Source organism: Arabidopsis thaliana, chromosome 2 (genome assembly GCF_000001735.4).
Source record: "Arabidopsis thaliana chromosome 2, partial sequence".
Lineage (NCBI taxonomy): Eukaryota > Viridiplantae > Streptophyta > Magnoliopsida > Brassicales > Brassicaceae > Arabidopsis > Arabidopsis thaliana.
Genome location: NC_003071.7, coordinates 2,326,988 through 2,346,903, shown reverse-complemented (window position 1 = coordinate 2,346,903; position 19,916 = coordinate 2,326,988). Strand labels below are relative to the sequence as shown.

The window sequence follows — 19,916 nt, the reverse complement described above, 5'->3', positions numbered from 1 at the left end:
ATTACTATAATTCAAGAGAGCCAACCAAATTTGCCAAGAGAACCTCCCATTGGAGGTCCCTTCTCCTATCCTGATGACAACCGAACTCTCAAAACTAGAAACCAAAGACTTCATAACCAGACAAGCAAAACTTGTAGTGAACAAGGCACAAGTCATTGTTTATAGTTTTATACGTATGTTTTTATTTTATACGTAATTTTCATTCTATTTCAAGGTAAATGTATAGATTAGGTCCAAGTAAAAAAAAACGAAAATAATCTTCCATCTAATATCTAAATAGATTTTGTTACAAAAAACAAAAATAAAGATGACAAAATTGTAGCGTTAAAAATGTTTTTTTTTAAGTGAAGAGTAATTACTCAATAGAATACAATACAGATTGTAATATACTAAGACCATTTCCATTGGGAAACTCTTAAAAGAGTTTGAGATACTCTCTATATCCAATCATGACATTTTTCTCTCTTATATTGGTTCAATTTTTTCACTATGATATAAATTTAATTATATAATCAAAATATAATAAAATATTAATATTTTTCTTTTTTGAGAAACTTTTTGTTTCTCATTGATGGAGATACTCTAATATTATTCAACCAATACGATTACGAATACAAACTTATGATGTTTGTTCTATACAAAATAACACACGAGTAGCAAATAGTATTACATTACTAAGGTTAATTAATTAAGGACTTACTTCAAACCTAAAGCCTCAAGGACTTCGACTGAATCATGTTCAATATCAGTTTCTCCAACTTTGTTCCAATCAATATACTTATCCACTGGATCTGCTTCATCCCTTGTGACTATAGACGATAAGTTGGTTTCACGAGAAAATGTTTCTTGTGTTTGGCTAGTGCTTGAATCTTGTAATGCATTGAGCTGAGCTTTAACAACTTCAACAGTATTGTATGAAGGATATGAACTCATGTACGTATTGTGTGACACAGATGTCGGTATTGCTTGTAGTGTCGTTGGAAAAAGAATTGTATTGTTTAAAGTGTCCTGAAAAAAAAACATCACAAAAGAAAAAAAAAATCTATGAATATATGTTATTGATAAAAATATTGAAACTATCAAATCTAGTTCATGTGCTGAAAAACATTAGTACCATTACCTGATGAAGAGAATCAATTGTTGGTGGTACCGTGACCGATAAAAAAGTTGCATTGCAATATGAGTCATGATTGACACAATCATTGTTGAGCTGAAGTTGTTGTTGACTCTTGTGAGGCATGGATTGTGACTCTATAGACATATATGGATTGATAAAACTTTGAGCCATATTGTAACTTTGATTGTCGTCGTTGAACTGTAGATTTCCTTGAGTTGGATGTATTGATGCCTCATACATTGGAAATGTATTCCTTGCGTTTAACTCACTCAATGAAAGACAAGCCATACCGTCGTTGCAAAAATCTTCGACAGAAGTGGTATTTTGTGGAATGGTGATAGATGGTTGTAGTTGTGAATAGTTCATTGTGAATGGATTTGTCTGTCCTCCGGAAAAATGGTATGAAAATGGTACGAACCATTGCTCTTGTTTATTGTGTTGACTAGGTAAAGTTGAAGTCATACTTGCCTTTAAATGTTGTGTCTCGAACATATTGCCTTGATTTTTTGTTGCTAATGCCTTTTGCATTCTTTGTTCTTCGCGACATCTTTGTAAACGTAAATCGTTCTACAAAATATTTCAAACTTTTTTTTATTACACATGCTAACCATAAACCATCACACATATATATGTAAAAGTTAAGATACTAAGTTTACCTCTATAAGCATGTAGAGTGATCCTTGGACTTCTTTCTCCTTTTTTGGTTTTGGTTTTACAGCTCCCATTAATCTAGGTTGTCTACTCAATATGTTAACTCTCATAAGATTTTATAGAATGATTAAATTAAAAATAATAATAACTCTAATATAAATACATAATTTTTTTCTTACATATTTACTTGTGGGCGATGTGAGTTTAATGAAGCACATGTTTTTCTTATTTCACGAGCAGTTTTAAAACCTTGAGAAACAAAGATAAAAGACAAGACAATAATTTCTTTTGGTTACTTGTTTGAAAAAAATATATTTTATACAATAAGATAAACAAAATACAATCGCGAGTAGTTTTAAAAAACAAGATAAATGGCACGACATTATTATGTTTGGGCGGATTTTGATTTAACGAAAAAATGATTATAATGTTATTTATATATATGAAAAAATAAAAAAAATACAATAAGAAAAACTGAATAACAGTTATTTATATGATTTCTTATAATATGAATTAAACCATTATGTTTAATATCACTTGTCTTTAGTTAACTAAAATATTAAATTTTTAGGTATTAATATGATACCATGAAAAAGACACATCAACCAAAAATAATCAAATTTTAAAATTTAATTATAGTGGTCATATGAGTTTTTTTATATGTCATAACCTTATTTAATATATGATATTAAGAAATATAGATTGAAAAAGTCGTAAAAATATATTCCTAGGATAAAACACTTAAAATTAGTTTTTGATGAAAAAAACTTAAAAATTTATTTTCAATTAAATAATACCAAATAAATGACAAAATAAAATATAAATTTAAGGCAATGATGAACATACGTCTAACATATTGATTTGTTCCACCCCGTATGTTACACTTTCCAAGTCTAAATTTCTGAAAATATAAGAAGACTTAATTAAACATTAAATAAATTATAGACAATCAAAATCTAATTCTGAGTTATACGCAAAATATAAGAATATAAATAATTATCTGAAGGTTTGACAAAAAATAAAAATAAAAAAAAATAATTACCTGAAGATGACTCTTCACATGGTGAAGTGCAATTCCTTCAACTTCCATTGCCTCTTTAACACTTTTTGGCGTCGCTTCTGCAAAAAAACAGAAATATTTGTGAAATAAGTTTTGTATCTGTTATATGTATCAACACCTATTTACATATAAACTTAGTAATCTCACTAATAATGCAAAAATTATTTTGGATGTTTTAGCCCTAGAATGTGTAAGAGTCAACTATTCAACCATACATATTTTTAATCCATTGTGTAACCAAAAAAATAAATCGTTACCAATACGCGACTATTTTTTCAAAAGAATATGAATGCAATGACGCGTGGTAACATTATGTTATTGTTAAATTTGACATAAATTAAAACGACAAAATAATGATCGGGCATAACGAAAAATCCAAAATAAACATATTTGAACGCATAAAAAGTTATTCGCCGCAAAGAAAATGTTGGATAAATCATAAACATTCCAAGTTTGTTGCTAAAAAACAGAAATGAAAATCATGATTAACTACTTAAATATCTTAAATTTCATCAACACAAATTTAAAGTTTAGGTCAACAAAATAGTGTTAAAAGTTTCAATTTTCAAAATAATAAACATATAAAAAATGAACATATGTAAAATATTTGATATCAGTTAAACTTCTAAAGAAATTTTAATCATGCCTTATTCTGGTAATAACCAAAAAGTGTTAAAATAATTATGAAAATGATCTATATTGAAAAATGATCCAAGTTAAATACAACTAAATATAAATAAGATCAAGCATATATATCATTTGTTTATGATTGTTATGCAAGAAAAAAAACAGAAATATTATTTGTTTATGACTGTCTGCAAGAACACAAATCACATATATATTTTTAAATTATGTAAAGCGAATCAAATATAATCTAAAACACACAAAATAGTTGTAGCGTTGATCTTCTTTTTCCTCCTAAGAATATATCATAAGATCAATGAATGATAAAACTGATTTTTTTGAATATAAACTTTTATATCCATGTAACTGATCACAAATCTATAAAGATTAATTTCAAAATAGATTACATGCATGTATGTATTCATAATTAGTCATAAAATCCAAAGAAAATATGGAGAAATGTATAATTTTATGATAGATAAAACATGCAATGTTTAAAGTAAATCAATATAAGTGAAGAAATATTGAAGAAACTCAAGAAATATAAACTAATAATCGGAATTAAGAATTTAATTAGGTTACTAACTGTTAGGTCCACCAAGTTTTTCCACAGCATTAACAAAGCAATCGTGAAGGTCGCTTGACCACCTCAATCGTGCCTTTTCATCAGATGTGTAGAAAATGCATGGCGTGATCTTTGAAGATGAACCATTTCCTTCTTCAATACCAACTTTCTCAGCATTCTCTTTCGTATTTTTTTCTAATTTTTCATTATATGTCTCCTTATTACTTTGTAGAATAACCTCTATTTCTTGCTCACTTAAAACCATTGAGGCTTTTTTCGTGTGATGATGAACATAAGTGCTAGGATTTTCTTCGAAAGTGACAACTTCGTTTCCTTTTTCTTGCTTCTTCATCTCTTGGGAACTCATTGCTAGCTTCTTAGTCGTTTTTTTTTTTTTTTTTTTCGGTTTGATTTGTTTTCAAGTCAGAGTGGTTGAGAGCACTACAAAATAAAAAAGAAAACAAAACTAAACTAAACTAAATAGAATCATGATTTAGTGGAGGAAAAGATACTTTTTAAAATCTCAAGAACAAAAGATTCAAGGTTGAATGTACAGTAACTCAGAGTTAAGGTAACAAATGTATTCACATGGAAGGAGATAATTGGTTTGTGATTTTTAAATGACACAAGAAGATCAAAAAAGTTAGGACCTACACTTTTAAACCAAAAAAAAATAAGTTAGGACCTACCATTTTAATATGGTTACATACTCATTTCAGAGAATGCCAAAATTGTTATAAATTAAAAGTTAGAAAAAGCCAAGAGATATTGAAAACGGCTGGCTAGAAAACTTTTTTTTTGGTGGTGTATAATATTGAAGTTGACAATTTTCGAATATTTTTTGAACTTTGCTAAAATAAAAGTAAGAGAAAAACCAAGTTAAAACTAAAATTTTGATCGTATATAAAATGTGTACCCATGTGTATGTAACAGTAATTATTTGAAAATCTGTTTTATAAATTTATGGTTCTTTTCATTGAAATTTAGAATTTGAATGATATGTGATATTTAAAAATTTAAATATATTGAAAAATGTAGAAATGTTATATTGTTTCTAATTAGAAAAATAAAATGAAAACTGCAGCAATATAGTAATATAAGAAAAATATAAATAAAATAGAAGCAAAGAAATAAAAAAAATTAGAAAAAATAGTATCATATGTTTACGAAAACTATGAGTTAATAATTTGTGAGAATTAAGTCGTTTTATCTACATCAAAATCTAATTTGCATATTGTATTGCACGTTATTGAGGCAAAAAAGAAGTAAGACTTCTATAGAGGTTATTTTTAATTTCTAACATCGCCAAAAAACAAAAACGAAAAAACGTAAAATAATTCTTTTGATACAATGATGGTTCTAAGCAATTGTAGGGAACATGGAATATATTTTCATATATAACTAAGAAAATAAATGATATTTTGTATAACAAATAACGTATTATTTATAAAAGTAAATTCAGTGTATTATATATCTTACTGAAACAAGTATTATATGATTAAAAATTATTTGAGCAGAATAAATAATCCTAAATATGGTGTTATCTAGTTAGATGATTTTTATTTTATTTTTTGAACTTAAATTTAGTCCTTTGGGATGCTGCTAGACTAGTAGTTTCTTTTGCTTGTTTATTATATGTTTATCTTTATTACAAAACAGTCACTATATTACTAATTTACTAAGTACTAAACTACTAATTGAACTATTATCATAAATATATAAAATGCATATTATGTTTATATTTTTATATTGCTTGTCTAAGAGTAGTAATTTTATTTGTGCAAGTATGTATATAGTGCTTTAAATGCATAAAATAAAATAAAAATTAATATTAGACAATAATGAAAGAACAACACAAAATTGCTGACTAAATCACCTTTAATTGTAACAACTTTTATGTTTCTTTATACTTAATGCATGCAGAAAAAACAACTTTTCAAAAAAAAAAATCTAGATTTTAATATCATTGTAAAGTTACTTTAAACCTTTTTTTTGTTATTGAATATGCATGGTTATCATAGTTCAAAATAAATAAATAGACAATGTAAAAAACATTTATGTCGTGATTTTTTTTTTTTCTCCTCATTTACATTGTTAAGAAAAATTATCCACATGTTCTTTATTTTTTTGTCGTGTTCAATACTTTAACTTTTTTTTTTGTCTTTTAGTATAAGATTTTGAATAAAAAAATTTACTTTGTAACGGTTATAATTTTTTGCATTATATTATTGATCTAAATCTGTATAAAGTTATGTATGTGGCATTTGGAGTTGGAAGTGAAGGAAAAAGGTGGATTTTATGGATGCAATGTCAAACTGCGATTTGTAACTTTAATAAAGAGTTTAGATTTATATATATGGAGACATTAAAAAAAGCAAAATGATTCCAAGATTTGACATATGGTATATAAAATGATAAATATTTTCTAACTCTACTTGGGATTTTTTTTTTGTAGATTAGTTTAAAGATTTAAGTTTTATTTTACTAAATATTAAATGTACAAGGGATAACAATAAAATTTATATCACTCATATTATCTCTTTCCAATATCTTTTTCTTGAATTTTTAAAACTAATATTTCAAATTAAAAAAAATATGTATATAAGTTTTAACATCTTATTATATAAAATACGGTTTTGAAAATTACTAACTCACGAGATCATAACACGTGATAAGTCTAATGATAAGATGCTTACATGTGTCATTAAACATTTAACCTTTTTATTCTCTAAGAGAAATAGAAAACCTAAAAAAGTAAACAAATTTACATATATTAATTTTTATGTCTACAAATATATACAATTATTTTTATTAATCAAAAAGAAAATTAACAAATTTGATTACATGTGTTATTGGTCAATTAAATAAATCTAGCATGTATTAATTTAAAGCCAAATCATTAGTATGGATAATAACTAATTAAAAAGACCGCTCAAGTTTAAAATAACTAAATAATTTATTTACATTAATTTAGTTGGATAAAATTGTATTTTTCAATGTAATATTAGTGAAAACAACAAAAATTAGGAAAATAGGGCTTAGAGGGATTGATTTTTTATTATTTGATGAAAATGTTAATATAATTTTTTTGTGTTTTATTTATAAATTCTAAGTCATTTCATATGAGTTTGACATTAGGTAAAACTAATTTATGAGATTATAGAATATAGGAAAACTATATGTTGAACAATGTTTCTTTTCCAAAACATTTTGTGGTTTTCTTTTTTGGTTCATTATGTTTTTTTATTTGTTAAATATTTTAATATGAAGTAATTATATTGATTTGATATGTTATACATATTATTTTGATATAAAATTTAACATTTATCCATTAAAATAACATGTGCATAATCAAAATCGGGATTATTATGATGAAATAGGTAGTCAATTGTATAGCCAAATAGAATGTGTAAGATTAAAATTTTATTTTTAGCAACTTTACAATGCTTTTAAAAAACTTTACAAGGTTTTTTAAGAGATTTTAAAGGCTTCTTAAAAAATCATTTAAGAATATGCGGTGAAAAAATTAATTATAAATTTTCGCTATTGAGTTAGCCATTTTCGTTATAACTTCCGAGTCCGAGGTACTATGGCTGTAGAATCAAAATCGGGATTATTATGATGAAATAAATAGTTAAATTGTATAGAAAAATAGAATGTGTAAGATTAAAATTTTGGTTTTTAGAAAATTACTAAACAAAATACAAAAAAATGTGTTGACTACTATTTAAAATTTCAATATCATCAATAAGATATATTTAAAGTCACTAAGTACATACCAAAATGAAAATTGTAATATTGAAATTCTATTCAAAACAAAGTTACTAAATTAAATATTTTTAAAATAGGGATTATCATTTACTATTTAGAATTCAAATATCATCGTAAAAGTTTATAATTGTTTTTTAAACCCGCTTATATAGGCGGGCCTAACCTAGTGTTAATATAAGTTTTACTATTTAGCTACACTAATATATATATATTCACATAAATGATTTCATAGTATAAGAAATAAGATTCACTCTCAAATCTCTAATTTACATTTGTACTTTCATTGCAATTTGATCATTTCGGAACCATCTACAAACCTGCAAATCCAAGGTTTTATTTTAGAAAACGCTATGCCATATACTAGATTTGGCATATACATTATCTAACCTAACTTGTATCAACGATCCAACGATTATACATTTCTTTAGATGCATTGTATGAACGTCCATCAAACTAGTGATTACCAGATAGTATAATAACTGATGAAACTACCCACTAGTGCTTGTGCTTTCAGCATATCTCTCTGAAGCAAAATCTTATGGACATTCTTATGTTTTGGTTGTGAACACCAAAGTGCTTGTGCTTTCACATGTTTGCCTTCTGATAATGCAAGATCTCGTCCTCGTTTGCACACGAAAGGTACCTGAATGTAACAAAAACTAGTTTGATCAGATCTAGTGACTAGTTTGAAAGAAACTACATAAGACCGACACTTACGGATTGGCTATAGATAATCTGAATGGGTTACAATGGCCTCTACTCTGTCTAGTGATGCCTCTAAACGCCCGGAGCTCATGTTGAATAACGGTTCCTCAGTACCAAGGGCCCTGTTTCATTCATCAGCTAAGCATTGTGACCAAAACACAAGGCCAAAGTGTACTGGAATACATGAAAGCTTGTGACTTACCCAGTAACCTCTGGGAGTACAAAATCAGCTCTCCATCCAAACCGGAAATCGATACCAGGACTAAGACCAAGAGTAGTTTTATTTCGAATCCGAGACACACCATCTCCACCCAAACATGAAGTAAGCTTCCATTTCCAACCAATTGCATTCATTTGAAAGTTATGTCCAACACCAACCTGCATATGATAAGATTACAACACATGTATTTCCACCTTCCACAAAGAGACACAAGAAGGCATACAACAAAAAAACCTGGAGGTTTAGAAATCTGGTGACAGGAATCTTCTTCGATAAAACACGAACTTCTTGGTGTAGCGGCTCATATATAAACTTCCACTTCCTTTCTGGACATAGAGGCTTCAAAACAAGCTTTGCGTGGTAATCATTCGTGGGTTCGTTATATAACTAAACAAGTCCAAAACAAGACAATGATGAGACATCTCATAGCTTAAACATCACAAAAATATATGAGAATGCATCAATACATAATCAATACCTAATAAACCAAATAACTAGATCCATTATCCATAAATTTTCAAACTTTACAACTTCAAAACAAGCTTTGCAATGTGATCATTTGTGGGTTCGTTACATAACTGGAAAATGCAAAAAAATATGATAATGACGACACATCTCGTGGCTCAAAAATGCAAAAGAACATAAGCAAGAATGCATCAATAGGTGAACCATCTCTAATAAAACTGAATCCTTATTTCCACACACAAATCAATTATTCATAAAGTTCCAAACTTTACAACTTCAAGACAATGATGAGACATCTCATAGCTCAAACATCACAGAAAATATATGGGAATGCATCAATAGATAATCAATACCTAATAAACCAAATAATTAGATCCATTATCTATAATTTTTCAAACTTTGCAAATGTGATCATTTGTGGGTTCGTTACACAACTGGAAGATTATCCATAAAGTTCCAAACTTTACAACTTCAAGACAAGCTTCGCGTGTTAATGATTCTCGGTTTCGTTATATAAAAGCACACACAGTCGAAAAAACACAGTGATGACATCTCATGGCTCAATCCACAGCACAAAACAAGTCTCTTTGAATGCATCAATAGATGAACTTATGCCTATAAACCGAATACTTAACCCCAACACTCAAATCCATTATCATTAAAAAAGTTTCAAACTTCACAACTTCATACCCATTTTATTAGCCAGTAAGAAGAAACTCAAAGTTTTGTTGAACATAGAGAAGGAAAGACCTCGAGATTGACGCCGACGCGAAGGCCTTGAAGCTCTTTGCGGAACTTAAGGAATAGCTCCGATGGCATAAGATTGATTTTGTAAAGGTCCTCCCATGACGGAGGTTCCTCCGGTCTCGAACTCGGCGGCTCCATACAAAATCCACCGCTCAAACTTATCCCAACAAACAAAACAATGATTTTGAGGTTTTTGTTCTCATAAAAAATTGGTTCGGTTCTGGTATCAGTACAAGTTACCGGTTTACGAAAACCGGAGATTTTAAACAAACCACTGAACCATCTTATTACGTTAGACACTTTGAAAAAAAAAAAAAAGATTTTATATAGTTTTCGGCGTTCGGTAATCCATTCGGTTTCTGTTCGTATCTATTCGGTTATCGGTTCTTTCGGTTCTAAAGTGTAGTATATATTCGGTTATTTTAAAATTTCGGTCCGGTTCCGGTTCTTTCGGTTTAAATTTAGCATATATATTCGGTTATTTTGCTTTGAATATTTTTGGATATTTCGGTTATTTTTGGTTATTTTCAAGTATTTTTACTATTTTTTATACATTTTCAAATATTTTTAATTATTTAGTATTGAAATAACTAATACTTGTATAATTATATTTCGGATATTTTCGGTTACCCGAAATATTTTTGTTCGGTACCAGTTCAGTTTTGGTTATTACGATTATAGAATTTTATATCCATTCAGTTATTTTCAAATTTTCAGTTCGGTTCGGTTTGATATTTTTTCTTCGGTTTTGGTTCAGTACATTCGGTTCGGTTTATTTACCTAGACCTAAATTTTAATATAAGAAAACTATTTCAAGAGAAATGTAAAAAAAACAAAAGAGCCGTTTACTACACAAACTTCTTTCCGTAGACACATTCCATGATCTTTATAGTTACACCATCAAACTTTAGAGATTATGTTAAAAACCTATATAAGCTTTGATTCCCATATTAGAATTAAGGTTGCTCAGACGTTGTTGTCTCAAGCATCTGCTTTCTACGCGTGCTTGCTACTTCCTTCTGTAGTTCTGAGTTCGACATCCGTTCCACTTCCAAAGCTCTCTCAAGCTGATATTATAAACAAAAAACTGATTCAGTAATCAAATTGGTCTACTAGAAAAGATTAAAGGTTTGTTTCTTAAGATTACATTCGCTGCCCGCATGCTCCATTCACTCAAAATTGCCCTCAGTCTTTCGTTTTCTTCGATATACTGCACCACCCGCAAACAAGATTACTTAAGAGAGTCTTGACTAAAATCTAAATGAGTTTTTTTCCTACAATGCCGGTTTTTGCAGAACCTGGTTGTTGGTACTGTTGACACGCTGCACCTCTGCATCTCTCTCGGCTATTAAAGAACGAGCAAGCCGTAGCTCAGACTGAAGCTGATTCATCTGCATTGTTGAGATTTACATATTTATAGAGTTTTTGTTTTATCATATTATAGAGATGGAAGCTTCAGAAATTAAGTATTACCTCAGCTGAAAGTGTCCTCAGCTCTTGATCTCGAGCAGCTAAAAGATGTGCGAGATCAACCTATCAAGCATTATTATACATTTAAATGAACCAATGAGGAATTCAGCTATTTGATATATTATAAAGGAAACCAGAATCCTCACCTGAGGTGTGCTTCCATCATCAGATTGTTCATATTTGCTAAGTTTCTCTTGCAAGCACAGAATCTTTGAAAAGCACAAATAACAAAGACAAGAGTGATTCAGATACTATAGTGGCTCACAAAACAGCAAAGGCCAAAGAGAAAATCAAGCAACGTAGATGGAAAATATTTTAAGAAGAGTGTTTGTATCGGTAGCATCACTTACCTCCTCGCTTAGAAAATGGAGATTTTCGCGTTGATATTGTAACAAAGCCGTTTGTTGATCAGAAAGCCGGCCTTCATAATACCTTTGATACCAAACAAAAATGAAAGAAGCAAACTTGTACATTATTTGCTGAAGCTGCATAAATTTATAAAATCAGATACATTAAGGACATTCAGTACCTCAAACCTTCCATAGAACTTGACGGCTGAAGAGGAGAATATAATGACTTCAAGACATCTGGCCGGGAATTCACGGAATTGTATTGGTGCACATAACCTGAATATCAAAATGCACCACTCAGTACTTCGGTAAAACTATCGGTTTAGAATGTAGTTCAACATTAACATATAACACTCAGTCTGATGGGTTTTTTCCTTACTAACCAATCGTAAGCATTGTCATTCAGTGTTTTGATTTTAGGCAACACACAGTTAACTATTACATAAGACGGTTATGTCAAGAGTGTAACATTCTGGATTGTGAGAAGAAAAAAAAAATAGCGACGACATAGCAGAACAAGCCACTCACTCACTCACCGATGTATAAACCCATGAAAAAGCCAGCGCCCACTGCTTCAACCAACATGATGATCCTGCAGATCATATATATATAATCGTGGTTAAAAACAGTTTTCCTCCAACCTATCAAGAGCTGCTCTTGTTTCATATCAATGCAAACAAAGTAGGTTTAAAGAAACTCAACGTGCGAACAATGAGCTACCAACCGTTGCAAAGAAGAAATAGAAAGAATGTGGATTTGAGGCCTCCACACTATCACAAGAAGCATTGCAGCAGTCCCTGGTAAAATATCAAAGAGGTATTAAATTAATCATAAACGCAATAACATGTGGCCTAAGAAAAATCCGAGACGAGGTCAGAAATGAGCCAAGGAACAAGTTTGGTTAAAATCAGAGTTTCCATGCAAATCTTGAACATATCTTCAAATGAACTAACAAGTCAAAATGCTGCTACTAACATTTCACTTCCCAGTTCCCATATATAATGACGAAACACCTTCCTTGGTTTTATATATGCGTTTGTTTCATCTAACAGGTGTTTGGTGCCAATTGAAGAAACAAAATGTGAAGCCATTCATATGTTCATTCTCATGAATTAATCACAGACATCTTCAATAGATTTAAAAAGCAAAAGGAACAAGAAAAAGCACTTGGTTGGTAAAATACCATATGCAGCGATTGCAAATGGCAGACGAACAACATGCTTCAACTTTTGACTGAAACTGTAATAACCCTGCAGAGAATTCTCATATTAACCAGTCTATTACTAAAATAAATGCCACCATGAGCAAGGAAGTAAAAAACATTAGTAAATGAAACTAACACCTCATACCTAAATCTAATCTTTAAAACCCAAAAAGTAGTAAACTATGTGTATATCACTTAAGCTATTGAGCTTTTGTACCTGGAGACGTATTTTCTGGACTTGATAAACAAAGTATTGTTGAAAGACACCTGGGATAGGCCACAGAGAAATTAACTTATAGGAATATAGAGCCAAACCAACTAACAACAGAATATGAGTCCGTAATAAAAACTGGCAAAAAAAAAAGTTGTACAGTGGTTGCAACTAGTGAAGAACAGGGGCTGATGAGAAGGCGAGAAAGATCAATATTTTACTACATCTACATGTTTGCATCTGTTTATAGAAACATTTATTGAATGTTGTGTGTGAAAGAGCACAATCATTCATGTGCTCTCCATTGACAAATAACAACATAAAAAACGGACAAACTGAGAAGAGGAGAGAATAAGGTACTAAGATAGTCCAAGGCTTTAGCAAGACCTATGTTTTTCTATAGCTACCGTAGACCTTTTTGCATAGGATTGTAACAGAAGTTCCACCTCCTTTAACTAACAACCTAGAAGACTGTGTAGGTCTAAGAAGAAGGTGAAAGCTATGTTCTTGATTGCAATCTAAAACTCAAAACCAATAAAGGAAGGAATATCTTACTATTCATCAGGACACAGAACCTGAACCTATCGCAAACATACATGCACAGCTTCAAACACTAGTAAAACCAAATCTAGGAGAAAAGTTGAGAACCTGTGACAACCAAAAGCGCAACATCGCAGCAGCAGAGCAATGAAGGGGTCAACTGTTGGACTCGGTGAAACATCCAAGGAGCACCAGCAGCTAAAATAGCATAACCTGCCTAATGTAAAAAGGCAAAAACTATCAAAGGCAACATTATGCATATGAACCATATAATCAAAAGAATCAAAAGAAACTTGCCAATAGAAGCATATAGAGGTAACTTCCAACAAGGCTTCTAGATTTCCTGTGACCAAATAATGGTGCTTCATGCAATATATCAAGGAACCTACAAAGAACACACCATTGGTAAAAATGTAAACTTTTTTTGGTTCATAACAAGAAACTGAATAAGGGAAGCATTTTTAATACAGATTTGCATGGAAAATGAAACCCAAATCGAAATTTCAGCTTAAAATTGATTTAAAGAAGAGAGAAATTTGGTTATGAGAGCGTAAGAGATATATACATAGCGTTCTCTTCGTTGGTCATTGGATTCGACGAAGCACGTCTCTCCGTTGACATCTTCGAGACGGAATTTGGGAAATCTCTAAAGTAATTGATTCGATTTGAGATTTATGTCAACATTTTGATCAGAGAAGTCGATTGCAGACAAATTACACCGGCCGGAAACATATTTTTATTTTATTTTGTTTGTCTGATATATTGTTAATTAATTATTATGCAAAAACTCCGGTGTTCAAGAAAGCGGTAGTAAGGCTGGGCAAAAAACACCCGAATCGATTATCCGAATCGGAACCGACCCGAAAGTTGGACCCAAAACTGTATCCAAACCGAAGATTTTTCCTATTGGATCCTAAATTCCTTTACCCGAAATCGAGTCCGAATCCGACTCGAATCCGAACTCAAAAATACCTGAATATTTTATTTGAAAAATCTAAATTTCACTAGAAATCTGATATTTTACCCGAAAATCCAGATATTTATCCGAAAAATCTGGGTAATTACCCGAAAATTTGAGTATATGTTCCAAAAAAAGTCTAAAAATTTATACCAAACCGATCCGAATTCAATTAGATCTAAACCAAAACCAAACCGATATTTTAGATTTACCTTTTGATCCTAAACTTCTCTGCCCAAAAGATTCGTACCAGATCGGGTTTTACCCGAACTCGACCAACTTACCCGAATGCCCACTCCTAAGCGGTAGGCTTTAAACCTTTTTTTTCTTCTTTCTCATAAATAGTATTTTTTTTATTCTTCAACAACAAAAGATTTTAGACTTATTATAGAGTTAGCTAAAACAAATACTTTTTCTATTTTTTGCTTAACATCAACTTTTCATTAACCAATTCACAAGTACAAGTCATTCGACCACAACATATTTTAACCAAATACAATGAATCAGTCTACTATCACCTTGAAACACTAAAATGGATTCAACGCTACCCAACCGAAATTCACTGTATTTTCTAACCACAACGAGATGAATTACACCACGACTCTAAGTGAAATCATCTCTTAAACCACGTAAAGGTGAGAAGAGAGAGAGGTCTGCTTGGTAGACTTTAAACTATCGATGTAATAATATAAATATTATAAATATGATATTATAAATAAATAAAATTATTTATAGCAAAATAAAAGTATCAAATCTTTTTTTTTTCCGATAAAAGTATTTTTCTTTATTGATATAATCCAACCACTATTACACGTGATACTAAAAACAAACTCAGCACAAATACATCATCTCATTAGCAGCAAGGACACGTGGATATGTGATCCTTATCTCTTACGCCAAAGTTTGTGTTATCGGTATCTCAACAGTACCACCGTCGTTTCAAGTAAACCATCGATCCTCCATGACAGCTTCATCACTCCTGTGAATCTGCCATTTTGCTCTACAAAATCTCTACTATAAATGGTGCTCCACTTCAGATATAACAAACTAACCAATGATCGAATCCTAAGAAGAACCTAGAAATGAAAACTTTCACAAGTTGTAGTTTAATCTAAATTCTTCAAGAACAACAACGATCTTTACAAAGAGAAATCAAAATCTCTATTGATATAAAATTCTTTCCAGATATGCCTAATTGAGATTTCAAATCAAAGGATTGAGAACACCGATTTGGGTTGAAACAGACTCTACTAGTTGATTAAAACAAAAAAAAACAGAGATTAGACTTGAAAACAAAATTCAGCCCTTCAAAACCAAGTAACCTTGAGAAGCGGGAGGAGAAGGAAATCCCAAAAAGATATCGGTACTAAGAACAATGATTATTGAAAGAAAACATAAATACGGCACCAAAGTAAGCCATATACACCTGAACCAAAGTCGGATTCTAATGGAAATTAAATCCGGATAAAATAAATACGGTAATGGAACACCGTAACGAAAGCCGAATTCCTCGGACGGCTAGACTAACGGCACAACCGGACCTTATCCGGATACTAAAACCAGCAAACCTACCGGACGGCGAGATAAAAGAAGGAAAACTCTCTTTGAATAATTTTAGAGAGAGAAGAGAGAGAAGTAAAGAAAATATCAAATCATAAACATTAATTTGCAAAAAAACATTTGTTTAATTTATATCAAAATATATATTGTGTTAAGACTTATAATTTAAATTTATATAGTTATAAATGGAAAAAATACAATGAAATAAAACTTACATAATTTTAGGTGGTCGAAACGGTTGTCTACGCAACCCCTTAAACTGTTTTTTATAATTATCTTCAAACATAATTTCTTACAATTATCTTTTTCTATTTTCAAATTTTTTCAATGAAAATTTTGTTTTCCATGCGCCAAAATCTAAGGTTGTTAAAATTGACATGTGTCATGATCTCGTGAGTTACTATAATTTTCAAAACCGTATTTTATATAATAAGATACTATTACATAATCTATAGCAAAAAATATTAGAAAAATGTGAAAATTATCAATTTTTTTGAAAAACAATTTAAGTTTAACATTTTAGTAAAATAAAATAAAATAATAAAAAGTATAGTTGTTTTTAAACACAATTTTAATTATATTTTAAAAAATTTCAAAAATAATAAGATACATTTAGATTCGCTTATCTCATCTATCCCGCCTAAACGCGCCTAAATACCGTCTAATCCGTTTTATGTCTGCATTGTCCGCCAAATCTACTTCACCGCTTAATGGATCCGATTTTTTAAAAAATAAAACGGTACAGGAGCGCCTAGCGTCTTGACGGACACCTAGTCCGCTTTTAAAGAGTTACTTCACTCTGTGAATCAAAACAGAGACCTTGAGCCCAAACATATGACTGAAAACAGTTGTCTTGTATAGACTCTGAAATCGTGAAATGGTACAAAGACTCTTAATCATTTAGCGGGTTTAACTATTAAAAGCCTCTAGCTCCTCTAGAAGGTTCTATTGTTCCTTCCTTGGTAAACGTTTCAGTTTCACACACTCTCATCTGAAAAAAAAAAATACAGATGAGATTGACCAAAACAAGCCCTAGCTTAAGCTCAATCTCCGCCGCCGATATTCTCACGCCGGTATGATTCGAACAACATTCGCGACCGCCATCGCTCATTTCCACACGCATTCTCATGGAGGAGCTCAAGCTCGTCCTCTACAGAACAACACACGAGAAGTAATCCATTGTCCTGAAGCTTGGTTAGTCAAAATCGTATCTACTTTGTTCGTGTACAGAGTTCCAGATTCAGATCTCTGTTTCTGTTACTTAAGCAAGAATCTAAATCCGTTTATCTCCTTTGAGGTTGTGAAGAAATTGGATAACAATCCTCACATAGGGTTTCGATTTTGGGAGTTTAGTAGATTCAAATTGAACATTCGTCATTCGTTTTGGACTTATAATTTGCTAACGAGATCTCTTTGTAAAGCCGGTTTGCACGATTTAGCCGGTCAGATGTTTGAGTGTATGAAGAGCGATGGGGTTTCTCCGAATAATCGGTTATTAGGGTTCTTAGTGTCTTCGTTTGCTGAGAAAGGTAAGCTCCATTTCGCTACTGCGTTGCTTCTTCAGTCTTTTGAGGTTGAAGGATGTTGTATGGTGGTGAATAGTTTGTTGAATACTTTGGTGAAGTTGGATCGTGTGGAAGATGCGATGAAGCTTTTTGATGAACATTTGAGATTTCAGTCTTGTAATGATACAAAGACGTTTAACATTTTGATTCGAGGTTTGTGCGGCGTAGGGAAAGCGGAGAAAGCGTTAGAGCTTTTGGGTGTGATGAGTGGTTTTGGTTGTGAGCCTGACATTGTTACGTATAATACTCTTATTCAGGGGTTTTGCAAGAGTAATGAGTTGAACAAAGCGAGTGAGATGTTTAAAGATGTTAAGTCGGGTAGTGTTTGCTCTCCTGATGTTGTTACATATACTTCGATGATCTCAGGGTACTGCAAAGCTGGGAAGATGCGTGAAGCGTCGAGTTTGTTAGATGATATGCTTCGTTTGGGGATATATCCAACTAATGTGACTTTTAATGTCCTCGTTGATGGTTATGCGAAAGCTGGTGAGATGCTTACTGCTGAAGAAATTCGTGGGAAAATGATTTCTTTTGGCTGTTTCCCGGATGTAGTGACGTTTACTTCCTTAATTGATGGATATTGTAGAGTAGGACAAGTGAGCCAAGGTTTTAGGCTTTGGGAAGAAATGAATGCCAGAGGAATGTTTCCTAATGCATTTACCTATTCTATTCTTATCAATGCGCTCTGTAACGAGAATAGGCTGCTCAAGGCTCGTGAACTTCTGGGGCAGTTAGCTAGTAAGGACATTATTCCACAACCATTTATGTACAACCCTGTCATTGATGGGTTTTGTAAAGCTGGAAAGGTCAATGAGGCAAATGTTATTGTGGAAGAGATGGAGAAGAAGAAATGCAAACCAGATAAGATCACATTTACGATTCTTATAATCGGGCATTGCATGAAAGGAAGGATGTTTGAAGCAGTTAGCATTTTCCACAAAATGGTTGCGATAGGTTGTTCACCGGATAAGATTACTGTGAGTTCTTTGTTATCTTGTCTTCTTAAGGCTGGTATGGCTAAGGAGGCCTATCACTTAAACCAGATAGCACGTAAAGGCCAAAGTAATAACGTGGTACCTCTAGAGACGAAAACCGCAAATGCGACTCTGGCTGCCTGCTAGGCTTTCTATATAATATATCTGTGCATCGGCCTTTCAACCACCGTACATTCTCTACACATTGCTAGGCGTAGCTGGAAGCAGAGCAGACAAAAACAGTCAAAAACTCACAGTAAGCAACTGTTCACATTACACTTTCAATTGCTCTGGTAGATTCATTAGATCCTAATTCTCTTTTGAAGATTGAAATAAAGATGTAATTGCATAAATATAAGTTTGTGAAATGATAGAATATGTTTATATCACTCTTAGTTAGCTAGTTCGCAGGCTTCTGATGCTTGTTGTGTCAATTTTGACTCTCTTGTTCAGGCTATTCTACTTCCAGAGATCACAATTCAGTGTAAACTCTGCTGAGAGAATGAAACCAAAATAGCTCATCTGCAAGAACAGGGATATTCAGTTGCTTAAAAGCTTAGAAAAAAATATGTAGAAATAGATTATAGGTCTTAAGTTCATTGCCTAAGGATAAGAAGAACTGGTTAATCCGAGTGTTTTTTTGAGGGAACCAGATTGGTTTCATGAGTCTTGTAAATCCGTCTGTGAGTCTTCTGTTTGAGCTTTTGGCAAGGCTGGACATATAGTGTTTCTTCTTATGGTGGCAATTCATTTCCATGTTGAATACTAGTCGACATCAACCTTTCGATCAAAATCCTTTAAGATGGAGGAAAAAAATGTCGCTAAAATCCTCAATTTGCCAATCACTTTCAAATTCTTCTCCCACCAAAAATAACTTTGAAGTTTAGTTTTAACCCCAAAATGTTAACGTATAAGATATTAAGCCGCGGTACACCGCGAATGGATATATTCATTGAAAAATTATACATATTTTTTATAAGAATTATTATTTATATACGAATAATATATCCTTGACACATAATTTCTATATTTGTAAAATTTGAGTAATTCATGTTTTATGTTCTATATTTGTTGTATATTAGTTTATTATTAAAATTAATATTATTTTGTTTGTGATTTGGGTTTTTTTAGAGTTAATAAAGATTTAAAACTTGTATTA

The 19,916-nt window shown here is 31.3% G+C and overlaps 4 protein-coding genes and 1 non-coding gene across 11 annotated transcripts; 1 reads left to right on the top strand and 4 right to left on the bottom strand.

The window, feature by feature from the left end:
• Positions 1 to 696: 696 nt before the first annotated feature.
• On the bottom strand, positions 697 to 4,369 carry AT2G06020 (Homeodomain-like superfamily protein; the record flags this gene model as incomplete). Its single annotated transcript, NM_126616.1, has 5 exons — positions 697 to 1,008; positions 1,121 to 1,251; positions 2,615 to 2,669; positions 2,811 to 2,887; positions 4,039 to 4,369. The coding sequence occupies 5 exons, from the start codon at positions 4,367 to 4,369 to the stop codon at positions 697 to 699; spliced, it is 906 nt and encodes a 301-aa protein (NP_178659.1).
• A 3,632-nt stretch (positions 4,370 to 8,001) lies between these two features.
• Positions 8,002 to 10,202, bottom strand: ORG4 (OBP3-responsive protein 4 (ORG4)). The gene is made up of 5 exons (NM_126615.5): positions 9,929 to 10,202; positions 8,948 to 9,100; positions 8,696 to 8,871; positions 8,506 to 8,615; positions 8,002 to 8,431 (listed from the first exon to the last, which is right to left on the bottom strand). The coding sequence occupies exons 1-4, from the start codon at positions 10,061 to 10,063 to the stop codon at positions 8,513 to 8,515; spliced, it is 567 nt and encodes a 188-aa protein (NP_565333.1). The 5' UTR covers positions 10,064 to 10,202; the 3' UTR covers positions 8,002 to 8,431; positions 8,506 to 8,512.
• Positions 10,203 to 10,646: 444 nt separating this feature from the next.
• FIP1 (FRIGIDA interacting protein 1) lies at positions 10,647 to 14,587 on the bottom strand. 6 transcript variants are annotated; one of them, NM_126614.3, is made up of 14 exons: positions 14,266 to 14,457; positions 13,998 to 14,085; positions 13,809 to 13,917; positions 13,167 to 13,216; positions 12,929 to 12,995; positions 12,470 to 12,542; positions 12,282 to 12,337; positions 11,925 to 12,021; positions 11,746 to 11,827; positions 11,542 to 11,604; positions 11,399 to 11,458; positions 11,224 to 11,316; positions 11,073 to 11,135; positions 10,648 to 10,992 (listed from the first exon to the last, which is right to left on the bottom strand). In NM_126614.3, the coding sequence occupies exons 1-14, from the start codon at positions 14,319 to 14,321 to the stop codon at positions 10,882 to 10,884; spliced, it is 1,068 nt and encodes a 355-aa protein (NP_565332.1). In that variant the 5' UTR covers positions 14,322 to 14,457; the 3' UTR covers positions 10,648 to 10,881. The 6 variants fall into 6 exon arrangements, with proteins under 6 accessions (NP_001324184.1, NP_565332.1, NP_001318204.1 ...); NM_001335289.1 differs by having other exon boundaries at positions 10,721 to 10,992; positions 13,809 to 13,913; positions 14,266 to 14,587; NM_001335293.1 differs by having other exon boundaries at positions 10,753 to 10,992; positions 11,204 to 11,316; positions 14,266 to 14,435.
• An 837-nt stretch (positions 14,588 to 15,424) lies between these two features.
• AT2G06002 lies at positions 15,425 to 16,128 on the bottom strand. The gene has a single exon (NR_143731.1). It is a non-coding gene; the product is annotated as an other RNA (non-coding RNA).
• A 902-nt stretch (positions 16,129 to 17,030) lies between these two features.
• Positions 17,031 to 19,651, top strand: AT2G06000 (Pentatricopeptide repeat (PPR) superfamily protein). 2 transcript variants are annotated; one of them, NM_201700.3, is made up of 2 exons: positions 17,031 to 19,013; positions 19,211 to 19,651. In NM_201700.3, the coding sequence occupies exon 1, from the start codon at positions 17,294 to 17,296 to the stop codon at positions 18,902 to 18,904; it is 1,611 nt and encodes a 536-aa protein (NP_973429.1). In that variant the 5' UTR covers positions 17,031 to 17,293; the 3' UTR covers positions 18,905 to 19,013; positions 19,211 to 19,651. The 2 variants fall into 2 exon arrangements, with proteins under 2 accessions (NP_973429.1, NP_178657.1); NM_126613.4 differs by having other exon boundaries at positions 17,069 to 19,581.
• The last annotated feature ends 265 nt before the right edge of the window (positions 19,652 to 19,916 follow it).

Coding starts and splice junctions, on each gene's coding strand:
- ORG4 (NM_126615.5), bottom strand. CDS start 10,063: ATGGAGCCGCCGAGTTCGAGACCGGAGGAACCTCCGTCATGGGAGGAC. Junction 9,101..9,928: donor GCGTCGGCGTCAATCTCGAG/GTCTTTCCTTCT, acceptor GGACTTGTTTAG/TTATATAACGAACCCACGAA. Junction 8,616..8,695: donor GTACTCCCAGAGGTTACTGG/GTAAGTCACAAG, acceptor TGAATGAAACAG/GGCCCTTGGTACTGAGGAAC.
- FIP1 (NM_126614.3), bottom strand. CDS start 14,321: ATGTCAACGGAGAGACGTGCTTCGTCGAATCCAATGACCAACGAAGAG. Junction 14,086..14,265: donor ACCAACGAAGAGAACGCTAT/GTATATATCTCT, acceptor TGTTCTTTGTAG/GTTCCTTGATATATTGCATG. Junction 10,993..11,072: donor GGAGCATGCGGGCAGCGAAT/GTAATCTTAAGA, acceptor TTATAATATCAG/CTTGAGAGAGCTTTGGAAGT.
- AT2G06000 (NM_201700.3), top strand. CDS start 17,294: ATGATTCGAACAACATTCGCGACCGCCATCGCTCATTTCCACACGCAT.